The sequence below is a fragment of the Pantherophis guttatus genome, chromosome 4, assembly GCF_059756535.1.
Source record: "Pantherophis guttatus breed Tessera chromosome 4, ASM5975653v1, whole genome shotgun sequence".
Classification (NCBI taxonomy): Eukaryota; Metazoa; Chordata; class Lepidosauria; order Squamata; family Colubridae; genus Pantherophis; species Pantherophis guttatus.
This window is the reverse complement of record NC_142066.1, coordinates 7,892,669-7,916,665: the sequence shown is the minus strand read 5'-3', so window position 1 is coordinate 7,916,665 and position 23,997 is coordinate 7,892,669. Positions and strand designations below refer to the sequence as shown.

The window sequence follows — 23,997 nt, the reverse complement described above, 5'->3', positions numbered from 1 at the left end:
GGCAGGAAAGACACCCTCACCCCGCGAAGCATTTATAATCCCGTGGAACCAGCCTCGTGTCACCTCCCGAGAAGCCAGCACTAACCAGGAGGGACACGGGTCCAATAAACAAGTGGTCGCGTTCAGTCTACCCAGAATCCTGTCCACGTCCTCAGGGGTCACAGGATCAAACTCATCCCAGATTCTCAAGACCTGCCCCAGTCCCTCCCCCTGAGACTATCCAGTCGGAGTCCAGATCTTCCCGAATCTGAGCGATTTTGTCATACAGATATTGAACAAAATCCTCGGCTCTACCCTCCAAGGGGTCCTCCCGCGCTTCCTGGTGGAGCAAGGAGCGGGTCACCCTAAACAGGGCGGCCGGGCGATTATCTGATGATGCAATAAGAGCAGCAAAATAGCTACATTTTGCTGCTTTTATCGCCACTAGGTAATTCCTAATATGAGCTCTTACCAATGTCCAGTCAGATTCAGAAAGACTGGCCCTCCAACTACTCTCTAGGCGTCTTTTCCAGCGCTTCAACTCCCTCAGCTCCTCAGTGAACCAAGGAGCTAAATGAGATCGGCGCCGGGTCAGAGGCCGTAAAGGCACGACCCGATCCAGAGCTCCAGCAGCCACCCTATCCCAGGCGGCCACTAGGTCTCCAGTCGAGGTGTGTGCCAGAGCCTCAGGGAATGGCCCAAGCTCCATCTGGAACCTATCCGGTTCCATCAGGCGGGTGGGGCGGAACCATCTTACCGGCTCCGCCTCCCTGCGGTGGGGTGTAGCGGTTCGAAGGTCGAGACGAAGGAGAGAGTGATTAGACCATGACAAGGGCTCGGTGACTATATCCCCTATCTCGAGATCACTCAACCACTGTCCAGAGACAAAAATCAGATCCAACACATTCTGGGTTCCACAAGCCAATTGACAAAACCAGATGCTCAGGGCTTTGCAAAAGAGGGTGAAAGTAGGGACCAATCTAGTATCAGTGTAGATTATGTTCCAGAGGGAGGGAGCCATCATGAAGAAGAGACTTCTTCTGGGTCCCCACAAATTTCCTTACTTAAGAGAGAGGACTCACATCGTTCACTGCCTCCCTGCTCCACTGGATCACATGGATGTGATCAGGAAGAGTCAATTCTTCAAATAACCTGGTCCCAAGCCATGTAGCATTGAAAGGGGACAACCAGCACCTTGAATTGTACCTAGAAGCACATTGTCAGAAAATGTAACTCCCACAACAAAGGTGACATCTGTGCCAAAGGTGCTTTATTTTTAACAGGCAATGGGACTTTCTTGGGGTTTTTTTTTTGAAGATGTTCACCAGCCACCATCCCTTTCGGATCATCTTGGGATCAAAGAGCCTGAAACTTCAAATCCTATTATAAATTGGAAACCGGAACTCTGTCTTTTACAGCTTCAACTGATCAACTTGTCCAAGTACAAGCAGCAGACCAGAAGATCCATTGCAGTAACTGGCAGAAAACCCCAAAGGGGGAATTACCAAGTTACTGGTTAAATACACAGATTTTCCAGATTTTTTTGTTGGGGAAGAAGAAGCAGTCCTTCTCCCATGTAGAGACCACAACTTTTCTTTTGACCTAGTCCTGTGGGATGGAGCAGGGGTGAAATCCAGCAGGCTCTGACAGATTCTGGAGAACTGGTAGTGGTAATTTTGAATAGTTCAGAGAACCAGTAGCGGAAATTTTGAGTAGTTCAGAGAACTAGCAAATACCACCTATGGCTGGTCCCAGAGTGGGGTGGAAATGGAGATTTTGCAGTATCCTACCCCTGCCATGCCCACCAAGCCACACCCACAGAACTGGTAATAAAAAAAATTGAATTCCACCACTGGTAAAATAATAAAATAAAAAATAAAGTTAAAGAAAAATAAAGTAAAATAAAAATAAAGTAAAATTAATCTGAAGGATTAGAAGATGAAATGAGCAATGACATGATATAAATTCAATCGAATTTTTAACTGAATAGTGAGCTGCACAAAAGGATGTCATTTCAATGCCATCAATGATACGTTTACTAATCAGCCTAAATTCTTTGGAGTGGACTCAGACAGCTGGATTAATTTGGCAGAAGTTGTCTATTTTTCAACCTCTCCTTGACTTGACTTCTACGTCTGTCTAGGTTCACTCTTTCAGATGTTCTTCTGGGAGATATATTCCTCTAGGAGTTTACTGATTTCATTCTCTGAATTTTGATTTGCTGGATGGAACAAAAATGCCCTGTCAGAATCAGCTTCCTGGTTTTGCTCAGAAGATCAGGCAAAGCTAGTGAGTGTGGTTCTCTGACACAATAATAGAATAGAATAACAGAGTTGGTAGGGACCTTGGTGGTCTTCTATTCCCTCTTCTTTGTGGCAACCCCTGAGATATTGGAATACGGCTATTATGTCTCCCCTAGTCCTTCTCTTCATTAAAATAGACATACACAGTTCCTGCAACCTCTTCATATGTTTTAGACTCCAGTCCCCTAATCATCTTTGTTGCTCTTTCTAGAGCCTCTGCATCTTTTTTACATCGTGGCGCCCAAAACTGGATGCAGGATTCCAAGTGTGGCCTTACCAAGGCATTATAAAGTAGTATTAACACTTCACGTGATCTTGGTTCTATCCCTCTGTTTATGCAGCCCAGAACTGTGTTGGCTTTTTTGGCAGCTGCTGTGCACTGCTGGCTCGTATCTAAATGGTTCCCCACTAGGACTCCAAGATCCCTCCCACAGTTACTACTATTGAGCAAGGTACCACATATATGGTACCTGTGCATTTTGTTTTTCATTCCTAAATGTAGAACCTTACTTTTTTCACTGTTGAATTTCATTTTGTTAGATAGTGCCAAATGTTCAAGTCTGTCAAGATCCTTCTGTATCTTGAGCCTATCTTCTGGAGTGTTGGCTATTCCTGCCAGCTTGGTGTCATCTTTAAATCTGATGAGTTCCCCATCTATCCCCTCGTCCAAGTCATTGATGAAGATGTTGAAGAGCACTAGGCGTAAAACAGATACTATTAGTGATGGAGACAACTGTAACTTTATGGAGCAAATTGAGATTTTGCCCATGCCTTGCCCATGAGCTTCCTATTCCTGTGCAAGAACTGTGTTCTATTGGTTTTTGTCGGACTCCCAAAGGACTATGCAGGGGTCATAGCTCACTTTGTAGGCAGTCAGAATCAAGTTTGGTTGAACCTTGGACTGATATAATGTTCCTTGGTGCCATGTGGTTAGCTCTGCTGCAAGATGGATAGAGGGCTAATCCTATTATGTCCTGGGGAGGGATGGTCTTTTGCCTTGTAGATAGGCTGGACCAGTCTTTTTTCTTGTAGATAGGCTGGCACCAAAATATATGCTGGGGGCAGTGAGCTGACGCTGAGTTTCTGTTTTAATGGAAATATTCTGCCTTTTTAATATTTCCTAAAATATTTCATTCTTCTAGTAAAGGGGAGGCTGTTAACTTTCTACAGTACATTGTGAAAGACATTCTAGGGAGATCTAGAAATAATGGAAAACTCCTTAAAATGAGGAAATGCCAAAACATCTATGCATGTTAATACTATAAAAGGAAGGTGAAATGCATTTAGCATTCATAGTAAAAACAACATAAATTTCAAAAGAAGAAGTCTATTTTGTGTGGCAAATTCCCCCTTGTACACTTTATTAGCAATTCTGCATTTCAAAAAGCATTTGAACAACAGACACTTATTCTTTCATCAAAATCTAAGTAATTATGTCCTACAGGAATCACCTTATTTTCTTCCCTAGGCAAAAACATCAAAGACTGCACAGAAGGTTATTTCAATTCAACAACAATCAACGTATCTTGAACCCCAGAGAGATTGGCACAAAAATAATAATGGCTGTGTGTCAGAGTCATTGCAATGAGTTTCCTCCCTCTATTCTCTTCTTCCAGTGTATCTGTTCAAATGATGATTCTATTGAACACACAAATTTTCCCTCTCATGGATATCCAAATACCTATTGGTGAATTCTCTGATTAGGTGGACTCTCAGATATAAACCTTGAATAAATCACTGTATTAGCTATTGGAATAATGCAACCTTTATTGTAGGATGAGATGAAAGACAGAGACATTATCAAAATGTGGCTCCTTCTAGTGTTTGTGGTGAACAAAATAGTGACTCTGAGCTGCCCAGCAAGTGATGCTTTCCTTGTTCCACATGAGTGGTACCAACCTGGTGACCTCATCGTTGGTGGGATCATGTCCCACACCTATTACAACCTTCATGAAATTAATTTTAATGAACATCCTTATGAAACATCTTATGACACACCAAAGTAAAGATTCTTTTTTTCTTTTTCTAATGTTAATTAGTTTCCCAAAAATTGCTTTTGAGAGTAAAAGGTTCTCAGTAAAAATGTAGCCTTTATATCTAATCCAAGTCTATTTTTCAAATGTTTTTAGTTATGGAATAAACCTTTATCTTTACTTTATGGTGAAGTGTTTGTCATATAATGTATGAAAATTTGGTTGAAAACATCTTTTGAAGAACATTTAGTAAGCTTAAGATAATGTTGTTGTTTTTTGAAAAAAAATCGGTATTGTCACTCCTAACAAAAGATGCATACAATAAATGACTGATACATGCTAGAATTATTCATATTCCATTCCTTGGGGGAAATTAGACACTAAATGAAGTTTCATGAAAAAGCACTATTTTTTATATTATTGTAGAGGATATTCGTTGCAAATCGTGCAATTAGTGTAGAAAAGCAAATTTGAACTGTGTACAAATTATTCAGTATTTTAGAAAATCTACTACTTTCCTACCTTCATTAGAGAATGAAATGTTTGCTTTTTCATATAGAAATGATGCCACAATATGAGAATTTGCCAACTTCCTTTTTCAACTGAGGTATTTAAATCATTTGCAGTGTATTAATCAAATTCTACCAGCACATCCTTGCCTTGGCCTTTGCTGTGAAAGAGATCAATGAGGATTTTCAGATCTTACCTAATGTCACTCTTGGGTTCCACATCTATGACAGTTACTACGTTTCAAGGAAGACCTATCGCAGCATTCTGGACCTACTTTTTAAGTCCCAGGAATTTGTCCCTAACTACAAATGTGACACCCAGAAGAATCTAATGGCTATCATTGGGGGATTGAATTTTGTCACATCATTTTATATAGCTGAAATTACAGGATTGTTTAAGATTCCACAAGTAAGTTCTGAAAGGGTTGAGCAGAAAATTCTTAATTTTATGGTTGTTAACAGAATAATTAATGGGAATCAAACATTAGGCTTGGATTTCTGTTAAGATGTTCTACATGGCTTAAGTTCTACTACTTAGCCTTCTTTTCTGAAACTACAATGCCAGATACAGGAAATGAGTATCAAGGATCAATATCTGAGAGAAGATTTGAATGGCTTCTTTTAAAACAGTTGATCTAGTACATGTGTTTGAAATATTTTCACGCAATGAGAACATCCTCAGAATAACAGAGTTGGAAAGGACCTTGGAGGTCTTCTAGTCCAAGAAATTTATTATTAGATTCTTAGAAGAATGTTTGGGGGGGGAATACTCCTTGGATATATTTTATATGAAAACAAGATAGGAAAATTAAATTTAAACTAAAGACTCTAAAGAATACTAATGGAATTTCTTTCAGCTGACATATGGCTCATTAGCCCAAGAGGAATTTCAGACCAGAAAGCTCTCTTCACTATATTTCATGGTCCCCAAAGAGGACCATCAATACATTGGGATCATCCAACTGCTTCACCATTTCAGGTGGACGTGGATTGGGATATTTTCAATTGATAACAGCAATGGAGAAAATTTCTTACAGAAAATGCAGCCCTTACTTTCACAGAACGGAATCTGCTCAGCGTTTATAGAAAGGCTTGCTCAACAACTCCACTTGGAAAGATTCTTAGAACTTTCTCAAATGATCTCCATTATTTCCAATAATATGAGGAATAGCAAAGCCAATGTGTTTCTTGTCTACGGAGAAGCCTATATAATTATATGGCTAAGATTTGTCACATTTCTGGTAGATCCTGAAAGCAAGGAAACTGCATTATTAAAGAAGGTGTGGATCATGACTGCACAGATTGATTTTGTATTACCAGGCACTCATATCAAATGGGATCTGAAGATGTACAATGGGGCTATTTCCTTCACTGTTCACTCAACAGCAGTTGTAGGTTTCAAGGAGTTTCTTCAGACCATAAATCTTCTTTCAGACTACAGAGATGGGTTTCGGCAGAATGTTTGGGAACAATCATTTGATTGTTCATTTCCAAAACCAGAATTACAAGGAATGGACAATGCTCAGTGCACTGGCGAGATGAAACTGGAGGATCTTCCTGGGCCTGTATTTGAAATGGAAATGACTGGCCACAGCTACAGTGTCTACAATGCTGTTTATGCTGTGGCTCATGCTTTGCAGGCTCTACACATGTTGGGGTTCAATTGGAAGAAAAGTATGAGTAAAAACAATGATCTTCCAAATCTGCAGCCTTGGCAGGTATTCTCTTTGAATTGGACTCTTCTTTCATTTCAGTGAGCAGTTTGATGTAGAATTATGCTTTGAACCCATTCTGGAAAGTCTTAATATTTTCTGCATGCAGAATTATCTTAAGTATGAGAAAAACATAGAAATAAGGAAGAATGTCTTGATAGAACAATGAATTAATGCAAAAACTTGTCTTTGCTACATAACTGGAGATTTTAATGAAGTGATTGGAGAGTCATTTGTCTAAATTGTTGTAGGGTCTTCTCCTTGAGCAGAGTTGTGTACTAGAAGACCTCCAAGGTCCCTTCCAATGTTGTGTTGTATAAAACAGATGCAGAAAAAGTGGTTTGTGTTCTTATTTTATCATTCAGGTATTCTGCTATTCTGATCACCCAGAAGCTACTATAAGAATCATGATTTAGGTATTAGTAGGAGTTATTTAATAAATCACCATAGATTGCACAATAAGCATTAGTTAAGATGATAATTGACATTACATTTCATTGTCTCTTCTAAAAAAAATAATCAATTCTCCAAGAACTTTTTGAGTGGCTCATGAACTTTTCATGAGTGACAAGCTGAGATTTCTGTCTCTATCAGAGATTTAGGGGAATGAAGTGGTCCTTCTTAGATGTGGCTTGCATAGTTTCAAACAACTCTATCTTTGCAATAGTCAAATAATGCCTAAGTCTCTGATTCTAAAATCTGGCTAAAAGAAATGAATCAGATTCCCAAATATCTTTGTACCAGTGAGGAAAGGATAGATACGTGGATTTATGTGGTTTAAGTAGTGGACATAAAATATAATTGAAGGACCTGACATAATTCCAAAAGCCTATTTTCATTGTGCTTCAATTTATTTCTACCTTTCCTTAAAATAATATCAAAGAAATAATGGAGTGGGCATGGAAATATACATGTCCATATTGATTATCAAATTTCTAAGCTTACATATTTATTAAGAGTTATTGGAATATAAAGAATGAGTGAATGAAATTTGAATATGTTGTTCTCTTCTCTGATATATTGCTTTCAATTGTCTACCTCTTCTCTTTCATGTAGCTTCATTCATTTCTTCAAGGCATTTCTTTCAACAATTCAGCTGGGGAGAGAGTGTTCCTGAATGAGAAAGGAGAAGCAGCAGGTGGATTCGACATCACCAACTTGATCACTTTTCCAAACAGATCTTTTCAGAGAGTTAGAGTTGGAAAGCTGGATTTAGAGGCTCCAAAAGGGAAGGAATTATTCATTGATGAAGATGTGATTTTCTGGAACCCAACTTTTAACCAGGTTTGAATTATTGTATTAAACATGCTTTAATCCATTATGTTCTGATATTGAAGTTAATCCCGTTAGAAATTCGATTTCTGTTTTTTTTAAATAAAGATTGGCACATTCTTTTCAAATTTTGTTGATGATCCAGCACTCATCAATGTGACAAAACGATATCACAATGCAAAAAGCCATGTTTCTATATTTGGTTTGCATTTCCATTTGAAATCACAAGAGTGGCCATGTTTCCATGAATTTATCATCCTGTGTAATTATTTGCTTACCGTGCCCTTCAAACAGGACCTTTCCTACATCATTGCAAAACTAATTTCCCTATATAAAGGATAAAAAATACAAACAGTTTTAAATATCTCCGTTTGCAAATCCTTTTATGATTATCACCAGGTTCCTCCACTTTCTCGATGCAATGACCCTTGTTTCCCTGGATCCTGGAAGAAGGGGATTGAGGGGGATCATTTCTGCTGCTATGACTGTGTTCCCTGCCCAGAAGGGAAGATTTCAAATCAAAATGGTAGGGTATAAATTATATCATTTTTCCTTAGACTTAAGCAAGCACTAAAAAACTACTTGATGGATAAAATTAATGAGGTGATTTTCAGTATTATGGAATGCATACATGATGAAGAACTCCTTGACTTTTCTTATAGATATGGAAGATTGCTTTGAATGTTCAGAAGACCATCATCCAAATAAAGAAAAGAAAGGATGCATTTCAAAAGTGCTGATGTTTCTAACCTTTGAAGAAACCTTAGGAATTGGTTTGTCCTCAGTAGCTCTTGCTTTCTTCTTCTTGACATCTTGGGTACTTGGAACTTTTATTAAGTACAGGGATACTCCTATTGTCAAAGCCAACAATCGGTCCCTCACCTACACCCTTCTTGTCTCTCTTCAGCTCTGTTTTCTCTCCTCTTTGCTCTTCCTCAGCCAACCTGGCAAAGTGACCTTCCTTCTCCGACAACCAACTTTTGGCATCACCTTCTCTGTGGCCATTTCTAGTGTATTGGCCAAAACCTTCACTGTGGTTGTGGCTTTCATGGCCACTAAACCAGGTTCTCAGATGAGAAAATGGGTGGGGAAAAGATTGGCCTTTTCTATTGTCCTCTCCTGCTCCCTCTTCCAAGTATGTATTTCCATTCTTTGGTTGTCAACATCTCCCCCATTCCCTGAGTTGGACACACATTCACAGTCCCAAGAAATGATTTTACAATGCAATGAGGGGTCCGCTTTCTTCTTCTATTGTGTCTTGGGCTACATGGGTATCTTGGCCATTGCCAGCTTTATTGTGGCTTTTTTTGCCCGTAAATTACCCGACAGCTTTAATGAAGCCAAGTTTATCACCTTCAGCATGTTGGCCTTTTGCAGTGTGTGGATCTCCTTCTTTCCAGCCTATCTGAGCACAAAAGGAAAAGCCATGGTAGCTGTGGAGGTCTTCTCCATCTTGTCCTCCGGTGCTGCATTACTGGGATGCATATTCCTGCCAAAATGCTACATCATTGTTTTCCGGCCACAGCTCAACCACAGGGAGCATCTCACAAAAAGAAATTAGTGCCCCATGTGATCTTCTTTCCTCAAACAAATTGCTGACAAAAAAAGAAGAGAAAGATTTCTACAAGAAATATATATAAAAATATTTCTTTCAAAAGAGGATTTGTGGAGGATTATTGTTAACACTGATGTTTATTATAGATACACATTCCAAGAGAAGTACTTGTGTGCTTCCTGGTTGTTGAATATAACATTTTGTCTCTTTCAACAGTCTATTTCAGCAGTGTCAAACCTTATTTCATTGAGGGCCGCATCAGGGTTGCATTTGAGCTCGGGGGAGGGGCAGAAGTCATGGCCAAGGTGGGCGTGACTGGGCTGGGCATGGCCAAGGTGGGCATGGCCAAGGTGGGCATGGCCAAGGTGCACATGGCTGGGCTGGGCATGACCAGGGTGTGTGTGGCCAACTCAATGTCAGTCATGACACAGCACCTACGGTGGCCTGTGCAGGGCTGGGGGGGAATCCATTGTTTCCAGCAGAGGAAGGCGAGATCAGGGGGAGAGGCTGTGATGGCCTCCTACAGTCCTTTGCCAGCAAAAACAGAGCTTGGTAGGATGTAAATCTGGTGGCCCATGGGCTGGAGGCATTGCACCTACGCCACGCCCACCCCAGCTCCCTGAATGGGAAAAATGTCGCAAAAGGTCATGTGATGTCAATGTGATGCAGTGATGTTTAACATCCATGGTTTAGAACAGGTGCTTAGATGTGGCCTGCAAGCCCCCCTGGTATGAGTGACATCATGCTGGCCATGCCTACCCTGGCCATTCCCCCCCAAGCCCCCCCCAAGGTCAAACACAACTCTGATGCGACCCTCAATGAAATCGAGTTTGACATCCCTGGTTTAGAATAAGAAGTGTGGCATTTTTCACGAAAATCAGCTCAAATTCAGCTCAAATCCTAGAAAGAAACCTGGAGGAAAATTTTGAATGTTCACTAGATGGAGGTGACAGAAAGTTGTAAATTTATATAGGTAAACATGTAGATATATAGATGATAAACATATAGGTAGGTATTTAAGTAGGTAGGTAGGTAGGTAGGTAGGTAGGTAGGTAGGTAGATAGATAGATAGATAGATAGATAGATAGATAGATAGATAGATAGATACAGTAGACAGACAGACAGACATTTCATAGATGCTATGGATAGGAAAAATGGACCAAATTATAATGATAGTCCAACCCTAATTAAAAAGGAGTTACTCTGGACTTCTCTGCAAGTGATGCTTCTCCTGTTCTTATCATTGGTGACAGGATGTCCCACATAGTTTACCAGTTTTATAAATTGAAATTTAAGAAATATCCTCATATAAAACCTTATGACATATCATTGTAAGGAGTATTCTTTTCTACTTATTTAAGAGAATTTATATGTTCACCCATTTACTGTCAGTGTCGCTGAGCTGCTTAAAGAAAAAATAAAAAAAATATACAAAGAATAAAAACACACCGCTGGGGATAACAATCAGTAAATCGGTTGAGCTACTTCATAGGTTCCAACACATTCTGGGTTCCACAAGCCAATTGACAAAACCAGATGCTCATGGCTTTGCAAAAGAGGATGGAAGTAGGGACCAATCTAGTATCAGTGTTGATGATGTTCCAGAGGGAGGGAGCCATCATGAAGAAGAGACTTCTTCTGGGTCCCCACAGATTTCCTTACTTAAGAGAGAGGACTCACATCGTTCGCTGCCTCCCTGCTCCACTGGATCACATGGATGTGATCAGGAAGAGTCAATTCTTCAAATAACCTGGTCCCAAGCCATGTAGCATTGAAAGGGGACAACCAGCACCTTGAATTGTACCTAGAAGCACATTGTCAGAAAATGTAACTCCCACAACAAAGGTGACATCTGTGCCAAAGGTGCTTTATTTTTAACAGGCAATGGGATTTTCTTGGGGTTTTTTTTGAAGATGTTCACCAGCCACCATCCCTTTCGGATCATCTTGGGATCAAAGAGCCTGAAACTTCAAATCCTATTATAAATTGGAAACCGGAACTCTGTCTTTTACAGCTTCAACTTATCAACTTGTCCAAGTACAAGCAGCAGACCAGAAGATCCATTGCAGTAACTGGCAGAAAACCCCAAAGGGGGAATTACCAAGTTACTGGTTAAATACACAGATTTTCCAGATTTTTTTGTTGGGGAAGAAGAAGCAGTCCTTCTCCCATGTAGAGACCACAACTTTTCTTTTGACCCAATCCTGTGGGATGGAGCAGGGGTGAAATCCAGCAGGTTCTGACAGATTCTGGAGAACTGGTAGTGGTAATTTTGAGTAGTTCAGAGAACCAGTAGCGGGAATTTCAGAGAACTAGCAAATACCACCTATGGCTGGTCCCAGAGTGGGGTGGAAATGGAGATTTTGCAGTATCCTACCCCTGCCATGCCCACCAAGCCACAACCACAGAACTGGTAATAAAAAAAATTGAATTCCACCACTGGTAAAATAATAAAATAAAAAATAAAGTTAAAGAAAAATAAAGTAAAATAAAAATAAAGTAAAGTTAATCTGAAGGATTAGAAGATGAAATGAGCAATGACATGATATAAATTCAATCTAATTTTTAACTGAATAGTGAGCTGCACAAAAGGATGTCATTTCAATGCCATCAATGATAAGTTTACTAATCAGCCTAAATTCTTTGGAGTGGACTCAGACAGCTGGATTAATTTGGCAGAAGTTGTCTATTTTTCAACCTCTCCTTGACTTGACTTCTACGTGTGTCTAGGTTCACTCTTTCAGATGTTCTTCTGGGAGATATATTCCTCTAGGAGTTTACTGATTTCATTATCTGAATTTTGATTTGCTGGATGGAACAAAAATGCCCTGTCAGAATCAGCTTCCTGGTTTTGCTCAGAAGATCAGGCAAAGGTAGTCAGTGTGGTTCTCTGACACAATAATAGAATAGAATAACAGAGTTGGAAGGGACCTTGGTGGTCTTCTATTCCCTCTTCTTTGTGGCAACCCCTGAGATATTGGAACACGGCTATCATGTCTCCCCTAGTCCTTCTCTTCATTAAACTAGACATACCCAGTTCCTGCAACCGTTCTTCATATGTTTTAGACTCCAGTCCCCTAATCATCTTTGTTGCTCTTTCTAGAGCCTCCTCATCTTTTTTACATCGTGGCGACCAAAACTATATGCAGGATTCCAAATGTGGCCTTACCAAGGCATTATAAAGTAGTATTAAGACTTCACGTGATCTTGGTTCTATCCCTCTGTTTATGCAGCCCAGAACTGTGTTGGCTTTTTTGGCAGCTGCTGCACACTGCTGGCTCATATCTAAATGGTTCCCCACTAGGACTCCAAGATTCCTCCCACAGTTACTACTATTGAGCAAGGTACCACATATATGGTACCTGTGCATTTTGTTTTTCGTTCCTAAATGTAGAACCTTACTTTTTTCACTGTTGAATTTCATTTTGTTAGATAGTGCCAAATGTTCAAGTCTGTCAAGATCCTTCTGTATCTTGAGCCTATCTTCTGGAGTGTTGGCTATTCCTGCCAGCTTGGTGTCATCTTTAAATCTGATGAGTTCCCCATCTATCCCCTCGTCCAAGTCATTGATGAAGATGTTGAAGAGCATTGGGTGTAAAACAGAGCCCTGGGGTACTCCACTGCATACTTCCCTCCATGTAGATGCAGTTCCATTGGTGACTACATGTTGTGTGTGATTGGTCAGCCAGTTACGAATCCATCTGGTGGTGATGCTGTCTAACGCACATTTTTCTACTTTATCTAGTGGTAGGTTATGGTTTATTTTATCAAATGCTTAACTGAAGTCCAAGTAAATTAAATTGACAGCATTCCTCTTGTCCACTAATTTTGTCACTTTGTCAAAGAATGCAATAAGATTAGTCTGGCATGGCCTGTTTTTGATAAACCCATGTTGGCTTTTGGTTGTTACTTGGTTTGCTTCTAGGTGTTCCGTGATTTGTTGCTTGAATATCTTTTCCAGAATATTCCCTGGTATTGAGGTCAGGCTGATTGTTGTTGATGTTGTCAGCAGCACAGTGTCAGCAGCTGACAAGTTCAACTGAAGGGAAAACTCATTCTTGGCATTGTCTGAAGCAATGGTGGTGCAGCTGTAAAGATAAGCTGAATACGATTTGCTTCCATCATAGGGGTAGATTCCGCCAATCCATTGTAACCATTTTCCTGGAGGCTGACAGATCCAGTCCCAACCATAGATACTATTAGTGATGGAGACAACTGTAACTTTATGGAGCAAATTGAGATTTTGCCCATGCCTTGCCCATGAGCTTCCTATTCCTGTGCAAGAAATGTGTTCTATTGGTTGTTGTCGGACTCCCAGGGGACTATGCAGGGGTCATAGCTCACTTTGTAGGCAGTCAGAATCAAGTTTGGTTGAATCTTGGACTGATATAATGTTCCTTGGTGCCATGTGGTTAGCTCTGCTGCAAGATAGGTAGAGGGCTAATCCTATTATGTCCTGGGGAGTGAAGGTCTTTTGTCTTGTAGATAGGCTGGACCAGTCTTTTGTCTTGTAGATAGGCTGGCACCAAAATATATGCTGGGGGCAGTGAGCTGAGGCTGAGTTTCTGTTTCCTTTTAAAATTTTTATTTCTGTTTTAAGGGAAATATTCTGCCTTTTTAATATTTCCTAAAATATTTCATTCTTCTAGTAAAGGGGAGGCTGTTAACTTTCTACAGTACATTGTGAAAGACATTCTAGGGAGATCTAGAAATAATGGAAAACTCCTTAAAATGAGGAAATGCCAAAACATCTATGCATGTTAATACTATAAAAGGAAGGTGAAATGCATTTAGCATTCATAGTAAAAACAACATAAATTTCAAAAAAAGAAGAAGTCTATTTTGTGTGGCAAATTCCCCCCTTGTACACTTTATTAGCAATTCTGCATTTCAAAAAGCATTTAAACAACAGACACTTATTCTTTCATCAAAATCTAAGTAATTATGTCCTACAGGAATCACCTTATTTTCTTCCCTAGGCAAAAACATCAAAGACTGCACAGAAGGTTATTTCAATTCAACAACAATCAACGTATCTTGAACCCCAGAGAGATTGGCACAAAAATAATAATGGCTGTGTGTCAGAGTCATTGCAATGAGTTTCCTCCCTCTATTCTCTTCTTCCAGTGTATCTGTTCAAACGCTGATTCTATTGAACACACAAATTTTCCCTCTCATGGATATCCAAATACCTATTGGTGAATTCTCTGATTAGGTCGACTCTCAGATATAAACCTTGAATAAATCACTGTATTAGCTATTGGAATAATGCAACCTTTATTGTAGGATGAGATGAAAGACAGAGACATTATCAAAATGTGGCTCCTTCTAGTGTTTGTGGTGAACAAAATAGTGACTCTGAGCTGCCCAGCAAGTGATGCTTTCCTTGTTCCACATGAGTGGTACCAACCTGGTGACCTCATCGTTGGTGGGATCATGTCCCACACCTATTACAACCTTCATGAAATTAATTTTAATGAACATCCTTATGAAACATCTTATGACACACCAAGGTAAAGATTCTTTTTTTCTTTTTCTAATGTTAATTAGTTTCCCAAAAATTGCTTTTGAGAGTAAAAGGTTCTCAGTAAAAATGTAGCCTTTATATCTAATCCAAGTCTATTTTTCAAATGTTTTTAGTTATGGAATAAACCTTTTTCTTTACTTTATGGTGAAGTGTTTGTCATATAATGTATGAAAATTTGGTTGAAATCATCTTTTGAAGAACATTTAGTAAGCTTAAGATAATGTGTTTTTTTTAAAAAAAAATCGGTATTGTCACTCTTAACAAAAGATGCATACAATAAATGACTGATACATGCTGGAATTATTCATATTCCATTCCTTGGGGGAAATTAGACACTAAATGAAGTTTCATGAAAAAGCACTATTTTTTATATTATTGTAGAGGATATTCGTTGCAAATCGTGCAATTACTGTAGAAAAGCAAATTTGAACTGTGTACAAATTATTCAGTATTTTAGAAAATCTACTACTTTCCTACCTTCATTAGAGAATGAAATGTTTGCTTTTTCATATAGAAATGATGCCACAATATGAGAATTTGCCAACTTCCTTTTTCAACTGAGGTATTTAAATCATTTGCAGTGTATTAATCAAATTCTACCAGCACATCCTTGCCTTGGCCTTTGCTGTGAAAGAGATCAATGAGGATTTTCAGATCTTACCTAATGTCACTCTTGGGTTCCACATCTATGACAGTTACTACGTTTCAAGGAAGACCTATCGCAGCATTCTGGACCTACTTTTTAAGTCCCAGGAATTTGTCCCTAACTACAAATGTGACACCCAGAAGAATCTAATGGCTATCATTGGGGGATTGAATTTTGTCACATCATCTTATATAGCTGAAATTACAGGATTGTTTAAGATTCCACAAGTAAGTTCTGAAAGGGTTGAGCAGAAAATTCTTAATTTTATGGTTGTTAACAGAATAATTAATGGGAATCAAACATTAGGCTTGGATTTCTGTTAAGATGTTCTACATGGCTTAAGTTCTACTACTTAGCCTTCTTTTCTGAAACTACAATGCCAGATACAGGAAATGAGTATCAAGGATCAATATCTGAGAGAAGATTTCAATGGCTTCTTTTAAAACAGTTGATCGAGTACATGTGTTTGAAATATTTTCACGCAATGAGAACATCCTCAGAATAACAGAGTTGGAAAGGACCTTGGAGGTCTTCTAGTCCAAGAAATTTATTATTAGATTCTTAGAAGAATGTTTGGGGGGGGAATACTCCTTGGATATATTTTATATGAAAACAAGATAGGAAAATTAAATTTAAACTAAAGACTCTAAAGAATGCTCCTGGAATTTCTTTCAGCTGACATATGGCTCATTAGCCCAAGAGGAATTTCAGACCAGTAAGCTCTCTTCACTATATTTCATGGTCCCCAAAGAGGACCATCAATACATTGGGATCATCCAACTGCTTCACCATTTCAGGTGGACGTGGATTGGGATATTTTCAATTGATAACAGCAATGGAGAAAATTTCTTACAGAAAATGCAGCCCTTACTTTCACAGAACGGAATCTGCTCAGCGTTTATAGAAAGGCTTGCTCAACAACTCCACTTGGAAAGATTCTTAGAACTTTCTCAAATGATCTCCATTATTTCCAATAATATGAGGAATAGCAAAGCCAATGTGTTTCTTGTCTACGGAGAAGCCTATATAATTATATGGCTAAGATTTGTCACATTTCTGGTAGATCCTGAAAGCAAGGAAACTGCATTATTAAAGAAGGTGTGGATCATGACTGCACAGATTGATTTTGTATTACCAGGCACTCATATCAAATGGGATCTGAAGATGTACAATGGGGCTATTTCCTTCACTGTTCACTCAACAGCAGTTGTAGGTTTCAAGGAGTTTCTTCAGACCATAAATCTTCTTTCAGACTACAGAGATGGGTTTCGGCAGAATGTTTGGGAACAATCATTTGATTGTTCATTTCCAAAACCAGAATTACAAGGAATGGACAATGCTCAGTGCACTGGCGAGATGAAGCTGGAGGATCTTCCTTCACCTGTGTTTGAAATGCAAATGACTGGCCACAGCTACAGTGTCTACAATGCTGTTTATGCTGTGGCTCATGCTTTGCAGGCTCTACACATGTTGGGGTACAATTGGAAGAAAAGTATGAGTAAAAACAATGATCTTCCAAATCTGCAGCCTTGGCAGGTATTCTCTTTGAATTGGACTCTTCTTTCATTTCAGTGAGCAGTTTGATGTAGAATTATGCTTTGAACCCATTCTGGAAAGTCTTAATATTTTCTGCATGTAGAATTATCTTAAGTATGAGAAAAACATAGAAATAAGGAAGAATGTCTTGATAGAACAATGAATTAATGCAAAAACTTGTCTTTGCTACATAACTGGAGATTTTAATGAAGTGATTGGAGAGTCATTTGTCTAAATTGTTGTAGGGTCTTCTCCTTGAGCAGAGTTGTGTACTAGAAGACCTCCAAGGTCCCTTCCAATGTTGTGTTGTATAAAACAGATACAGAAAAAGTGGTTTGTGTTCTTATTTTATCATTCAGGTATTCTGCTATTCTGATCACCCAGAAGCTACTATAAGAATCATGATTTAGGTATTAGTAGGAGTTATTTAATAAATCACCATAGATTGCACAATAAGCATTAGTTAAGATGATAATTGACATTACATTTCATTGTCTCTTCTAAAAAAAATAATCAATTCTCCAAGAACTTTTTGAGTGGCTCATGAACTTTTCATGAGTGACAAGCTGAGATTTCTGTCTCTATCAGAGATTTAGGGGAATGAAGTGGTCCTTCTTAGATGTGGCTTGCATAGTTTCAAACAACTCTATCTTTGCAATAGTCAAATAATGCCTAAGTCTCTGATTCTAAAATCTGGCTAAAAGAAATGAATCAGACTCCCAAATAGCTTTGTACCAGTGAGGAAAGGATAGATATGTGGATTTATGTGGTTTAAGTAGTGGACATAAAATATAATTGAAGGACCTGACATAATTCCAAAAGCCTATTTTCATTGTGCTTCAATTTATTTCTACCTTTCCTGAAAATAATATCAAAGAAATAATGGAGTGGGCATGGAAATATACATGTCCATATTGATTATCAAATTTCTAAGCTTACATATTTATTAAGAGTTATTGGAATATAAAGAATGAGTGAATGAAATTTGAATATGTTGTTCTCTTCTCTGTTATATTGCTTTCAATTGTCTACCTCTTCTCTTTCAAGCAGCTTCATTCATTTCTTCAAGGCATTTCTTTCAACAATTCAGCTGGGGAGAGAGTGTTCCTGAATGAGAAAGGAGAAGCAGCAGGTGGATTCGACATCACCAACTTGATCACTTTTCCAAACAGATCTTTTCAGAGAGTTAGAGTTGGAAAGCTGGATTTAGAGGCTCCAAAAGGGAAGGAATTATTCATTGATGAAGATGTGATTTTCTGGAACCCAACTTTTAACCAGGTTTGAATTATTGTATCAAACATGCTTTAATCCATGATGTTCCGATATTGAAGGTAATCCCTTTAGAAATTCGATTTCTGTTTTTTTAAAATAAAGATTGGCACATTCTTTTCAAATTTTGTTGATGATCCAGCACTCATCAATGTGACAAAATGATATCACAATGCAAAAAGCCATGTTTCTATATTTGGTTTGCATTTCCATTTGAAATCACAAGAGTGGCCATGTTTCCATGAATTTATCATCCTGTGTAATTATCTGCTCTCCCTGCCCTTCAAACAGGACCTTTCCTACATCATTGCAAAACTAATTTCCCTATATAAAGGATAAAAAATACAAACAGTTTTAAATATCTCCCTTTTCAAATCCTTTTATGATTATCACCAGGTTCCTCCACTTTCTCGATGCAATGACCCTTGTTTCCCTGGGTCCTGGAAGAAGGGGATTGAGGGGGATCAGTTCTGCTGCTATGACTGTATTCACTGCCCAGAAGGGAAGATTTCAAATCAAAATGGTAGGGTATAAATTCTACCATTTTTCCTTAGACTTAAGCAAGCACTAAAAAACTACTTGATGGATAAAATTAATGAGGTGATTTTCAGTATTATGGAATGCATACATGATGAAGAACTCCTTGACTTTTCTTATAGATATGGAAGATTGCTTTGAATGTTCAGAAGACCATCATCCAAATAAAGAAAAGAAAGGATGCATTTCAAAAGTGCTGATGTTTCTAACCTTTGAAGAAACCTTAGGAATTGGTTTGTCCTCAGTAGCTCTTGCTTTCTTCTTCTTGACATCTTGGGTACTTGGAACTTTTATTAAGTACAGGGATACTCCTATTGTCAAAGCCAACAATCGGTCCCTCACCTACACCCTTCTTGTCTCTCTTCAGCTCTGTTTTCTCTCTTCTTTGCTCTTCCTCAGCCAACCTGGCAAAGTGACCTGCCTTCTCCGACAACCAACTTTTGGCATCACCTTCTCTGTGGCCGTTTCTAGTGTACTGGCTAAAACCATCACTGTGGTTGTGGCTTTCATGGCCACTAAACCAGGATCTCAGATGAGGAAATGGGTGGGGAAAAGATTGGCCTTTTCTATTGTCCTCTCCTGCTCTCTCTTCCAAGTATGTATTTCCATTCTTTGGTTGTCAGCATCTCCCCCATTCCCTGAGTTGGACACACATTCACAGTCCCAAGAAATGATTTTACAATGCAATGAGGGGTCAGCTTTCTTCTTCTATTGTGTCTTGGGCTACATGGGTATCTTGGCCATTGCCAGCTTTATTGTGGCTTTTTTTGCCCGTAAATTACCCGACAGCTTTAATGAAGCCAAGTTCATCACCTTCAGCATGTTGGCCTTTTGCAGTGTGTGGATCTCCTTCTTTCCAGCCTATCTGAGCACAAAAGGCAAAGCCATGGTAGCTGTGGAGGTCTTCTCCATCTTGTCCTCCGGTGCTGCATTACTGGGATGCATATTCTTGCCAAAGTGCTACATCATTGTTTTCCGGCCACAGCTCAACCACAGGGAGCAATTCACAAAAAGAAATTAGTACTCCATGTGATCTTCTTTCCTCAAACAAATTGCTGACAAAAAAAGAAGAGAAAGTTTTCTACAAGAAAAATATATAAAAATATTTCTTTCAAAAGAGGATTTGTGGAAGATTATTGTTAACACTGATGTTTATTATAGGTGCACATTCCAAGAGAACTACTTGGGTGCTTCCTGGTTGTTGAATATAACATTTTGTCTCTTTCAACACTCTATTTCAGCAGTGTCAAACCTTATTTCATTGAGGGCCGCATCAGGGTTGCATTTGAGTTCGGGGGAGGGGCAGTAGTCATGGCCAAGGTGGGCGTGACTGGGCTTGTCATGGCCAGGGTGGATGTGGCCAGCTCAATGTCAGTCATGAGGTGGCCTGGGCAGGGCTGGGGGGGATCCATTGTCTCCAGCGGAGGAAGGCGAGATCAGGGGGAGAGGCTGTGATGGCCCGCTACAGTCCTTTGCCAGCAAAAACAGAGCTTGGTAGGATGTAAATCTGGTGGCCCACGGGCTGGAGGCATCACACCTAGGCCACGCCCACCCCAGCTCCCTGAATGGGAAAAATGTCCTAAAAGGTCATGTGATGTCAATGTGATGCAGCAATGTTTAACGTCCATGGTTTACAACCATGGTGCTTAGATGTGGCCTGCTAGCCCCCCTGGTAACATCAAAGGACCGGCCTGGTGACAGAAGAGATCTGAGGCCACTACAGGTGCCCCCTAACATGAGTGACATCATGCTGGCCATGCCTACCCTGGCCATTCCCCCCCAAGCCCCCCCCAAGGTCAAACACAACTCTGATGCGACCCTCAATGAAATCGAGTTTGACATCCCTGGTTTAGAATAAGAAGTCTGGCAAATCAGCTGAAATTCAGCTCAAATCCTAGAAAGAAACCTGGAGGAAAAATTTTGAGTGTTCACTAGATGGAGGTGACAGAAAGTTGTAAATTTATATAGGTAAACATGTAGATATATAGATGATAAACATATAGGTAGGTATTTAGGTAGGTAGGTAGGTAGGTCGGTAGGTAGGTAGGTAGGTAGATAGGTAGGTAGGTAGGTAGGTAGGTAGGTAGGTAGATAGGTAGATAGATAGATAGATAGATAGATAGATAGATAGATAGATAGATAGATAGATAGATACAGTAGACAGACAGACAGACATTTCATAGATGCTATGGATAGGAAAAATGGACCAAATTATAATGATAGTCCAACCCTAATTAAAAAGGAGTTACTCTGGACTTCTCTGCAAGTGATGCTTCTCCTGTTCTTATCATTGGTGACAGGATGTCCCACATAGTTTACCAGTTTTATACATTGAAATTTAAGGAATATCCCCATATAAAACCTTATGACATATCATTGTAAGGAGTATTCTTTTCTACTTATTTAAGAGAATTTATATGTTCACCCATTTACTGTCAGTGTCGCTGAGCTGCTTAAAAAAATAAATAAAAGAAATATACAAAGAATAAAAACACACCGCTGGGGATAACAATCAGTAAATCGGTTGAGCCACTTCATAGTTTAGTTTAGTTTAGTTTATTTGATTTGTATACCGCCCTACTCCCAAAGGACTCAGGGCGGTGAACAGCCAACAATAAAATACATAAATGCACAAAATTTAAAAACCTGATAAAATCAAATTAAACTTTTTGGCCCAGACAAATTAAAATACCCCAATAATTTAAAAACAGATTAAAATTTACATATTTAAAAAGGGAAGAGATCAGGCCAAGCCCGCTTGATGGAATAAAAAGGTCTTCACAGCACGGCGGAAGGAGCGCAGATACGGGATCCTCCGTATCTCTGGGGGGAGCTCATTCCAGATGGTAGGTGCCCCCACAGAGAAGGCTCTCCCCCTAGGGCCGCCAGTCGACACTGTTTGGCTGACGGCACCCGGAGGAGTCCCTTTCTATGAGAGCGTACTGGCCGGTGGGAGGCTATTGGTGGTAGTAGGCAGTCCCGTAAATAACCAGGCCCTAAGCCATGGAGTGCTTTAAAGGTGGTAACCAAAACCTTGAAGCGCACCCGGAAGACCACCGGGAGCCAGTGCAGCTCGCGCTAGGAGAGGTGTTACATGGGAGCGCCATGTCGCTCCAATTACCACCCGCGCGGCCGCACTCTGCGCCAGTTGGAGCCTCCGGGTGCTCCTCAAGGGGAGCCCCATGTAGAGAGCATTACAATAGTCCAGGCGGGAGGTGACGAGGGCATGAGTGACCGTGCGTAACGAGTCCCGATCCAGAAAGGGACGCAACTGGCGAATCAGGCGGACCTGATAAAAAATCCTCCCGGTCACGGCCATCAAGTGCTCTTCTAAAGACAGCCGTGAATCCAGGAGGACGCCCAAGTTGCGAGCCCTCTCCGTGGGGGCCAATGATTCCCCCAATAGTCAGTGATGGCGTCAACTGGCTATATCGGGATGTCGGAAACCACAGCCACTCGGTCTTGGATGGGTTGAGCCTGAGCCTGTTCCTCCCCATCCAGATCCGTACGGCCTCCAGGCACTGGGACATCACTTCAAGGGCATCGTTGGGGTGATCTGGGGTGGAGATGTACAGCTGTTTGTCATCAGCGTACTGATGGTACTCCACCCCGAAACCACGGATGATCTCGCCCAGCGGCTTCACATAAATGTTGAACAGGAGAGGTGAGAGGACCGACCCTTGCGGCACCCCACATATGAGGGGCCTCGGGGTCGACCTCTGTCCCCCTGTCAACACAGACTGCGACCGGTCAGAGAGAAAGGAGGAGAACCACCACAACACAGTGCCTCCCACCCCTAACTCTTCCAACCGGTGCAGCATGATACCATGGTCGATGGTATCAAAAGCCGCTGAGAGATCTAACAGGACCAGGACAGAGGAGCACCCCCTGTCCCGAGCCCTCCAGAGATCATCAACCAACGCGACCAATGCCGTTTCCGTGCTGTACCCGGGCCTGAAGTCCGACTGGAACGGATCCAGATACGTCGTTTCATCCAGGTGCTGGGGGAGCTGTTGCGCAACCACACTCTCAACAACCTTCGCCACAAAACGAAGGTTGGAGACCAGACGATAATTTACCAACATTGCCGGGTCCAGGGAAGGCTTCTTGAGGAGAGGCCTCACCACCGCCTCTTTCAAGGCGGCAGGAAAGACACCCTCACCCCGCGAAGCATTTATAATCCCCTGGAACCAGCCTCGTGTCACCTCCCGAGAAGCCAGCACTAACCAGGAGGGACACGGGTCCAATAAACAAGTGGTCGCGTTCAGTCTACCCAGAATCCTGTCCACGTCCTCAGGGGTCACAGGATCAAACTCATCCCAGATTCTCAAGACCTGCCCCAGTCCCTCCCCCTGAGACTATCCAGTCGGAGTCCAGATCTTCCCGAATCTGAGCGATTTTGTCATACAGATATTGAACAAAATCCTCGGCTCTACCCTCCAAGGGGTCCTCCCGCGCTTCCTGGTGGAGCAAGGAGCGGGTCACCCTAAACAGGGCGGCCGGGCGATTATCTGATGATGCAATAAGAGCAGCAAAATAGCTACATTTTGCTGCTTTTATCGCCACTAGGTAATTCCTAATATGAGCTCTTACCAATGTCCAGTCAGATTCAGAAAGACTGGCCCTCCAACTACTCTCTAGGCGTCTTTTCCAGCGCTTCAACTCCCTCAGCTCCTCAGTGAACCAAGGAGCTAAATGAGATCGGCGCCGGGTCAGAGGCCGTAAAGGCACGACCCGATCCAGAGCTCCAGCAGCCACCCTATCCCAGGCGGCCACTAGGTCTCCAGTCGAGGTGTGTGCCAGAGCCTCAGGGAATGGCCCAAGCTCCATCTGGAACCTATCCGGTTCCATCAGGCGGGTGGGGCGGAACCATCTTACCGGCTCCGCCTCCCTGCGGTGGGGTGTAGCGGTTCGAAGGTCGAGACGAAGGAGAGAGTGATTAGACCATGACAAGGGCTCGGTGACTATATCCCCTATCTCGAGATCACTCAACCACTGTCCAGAGACAAAAATCAGATCCAACACATCCTGGGTTCAACAAGCCAATTGACAAAACCAGATGCTCAGGGCTTTGCAAAAGAGGGTGAAAGTAGGGACCAATCTAGTATCAGTGTAGATGATGTTCCAGAGGGAGGGAGCCATCATGAAGAAGAGACTTCTTCTGGGTCCCCACAAATTT

The 23,997-nt window shown here is 40.9% G+C and overlaps 2 protein-coding genes across 2 annotated transcripts; both read left to right on the top strand.

Annotated features, from left to right (window-relative positions):
* The first annotated feature begins 4,087 nt into the window (after positions 1-4,087).
* Positions 4,088-9,396, top strand: LOC148113656 (vomeronasal type-2 receptor 26-like). Its single transcript, XM_087893244.1, has 4 exons — positions 4,088-4,284; positions 4,882-5,173; positions 8,148-8,274; positions 8,411-9,396. The coding sequence occupies exons 1-4, from the start codon at positions 4,088-4,090 to the stop codon at positions 9,307-9,309; spliced, it is 1,515 nt and encodes a 504-aa protein (XP_087749370.1). The 3' UTR covers positions 9,310-9,396.
* Positions 9,397-14,619: 5,223 nt separating this feature from the next.
* On the top strand, positions 14,620-20,046 carry LOC148113655 (vomeronasal type-2 receptor 26-like). Its single transcript, XM_087893243.1, has 5 exons — positions 14,620-14,816; positions 15,412-15,703; positions 16,152-16,191; positions 18,634-18,804; positions 18,941-20,046. The coding sequence occupies exons 1-5, from the start codon at positions 14,620-14,622 to the stop codon at positions 19,837-19,839; spliced, it is 1,599 nt and encodes a 532-aa protein (XP_087749369.1). The 3' UTR covers positions 19,840-20,046.
* The last annotated feature ends 3,951 nt before the right edge of the window (positions 20,047-23,997 follow it).

Bases quoted from the DNA above. Each gene is read 5' to 3' on its own strand.
- LOC148113656 (XM_087893244.1), top strand. From the start codon at position 4,088: ATGTGGCTCCTTCTAGTGTTTGTGGTGAACAAAATAGTGACTCTGAGC. The intron at 4,285-4,881 runs GTAAAGATTCTT...AATCATTTGCAG, and splicing joins ACATCTTATGACACACCAAA to TGTATTAATCAAATTCTACC. The intron at 8,275-8,410 runs GTAGGGTATAAA...CTTTTCTTATAG, and splicing joins GAAGATTTCAAATCAAAATG to ATATGGAAGATTGCTTTGAA.
- LOC148113655 (XM_087893243.1), top strand. From the start codon at position 14,620: ATGTGGCTCCTTCTAGTGTTTGTGGTGAACAAAATAGTGACTCTGAGC. The intron at 15,704-16,151 runs GTAAGTTCTGAA...AATTTCTTTCAG, and splicing joins GATTGTTTAAGATTCCACAA to CTGACATATGGCTCATTAGC. The intron at 16,192-18,633 runs GTAAGCTCTCTT...AAATACAAACAG, and splicing joins CCAAGAGGAATTTCAGACCA to TTTTAAATATCTCCCTTTTC.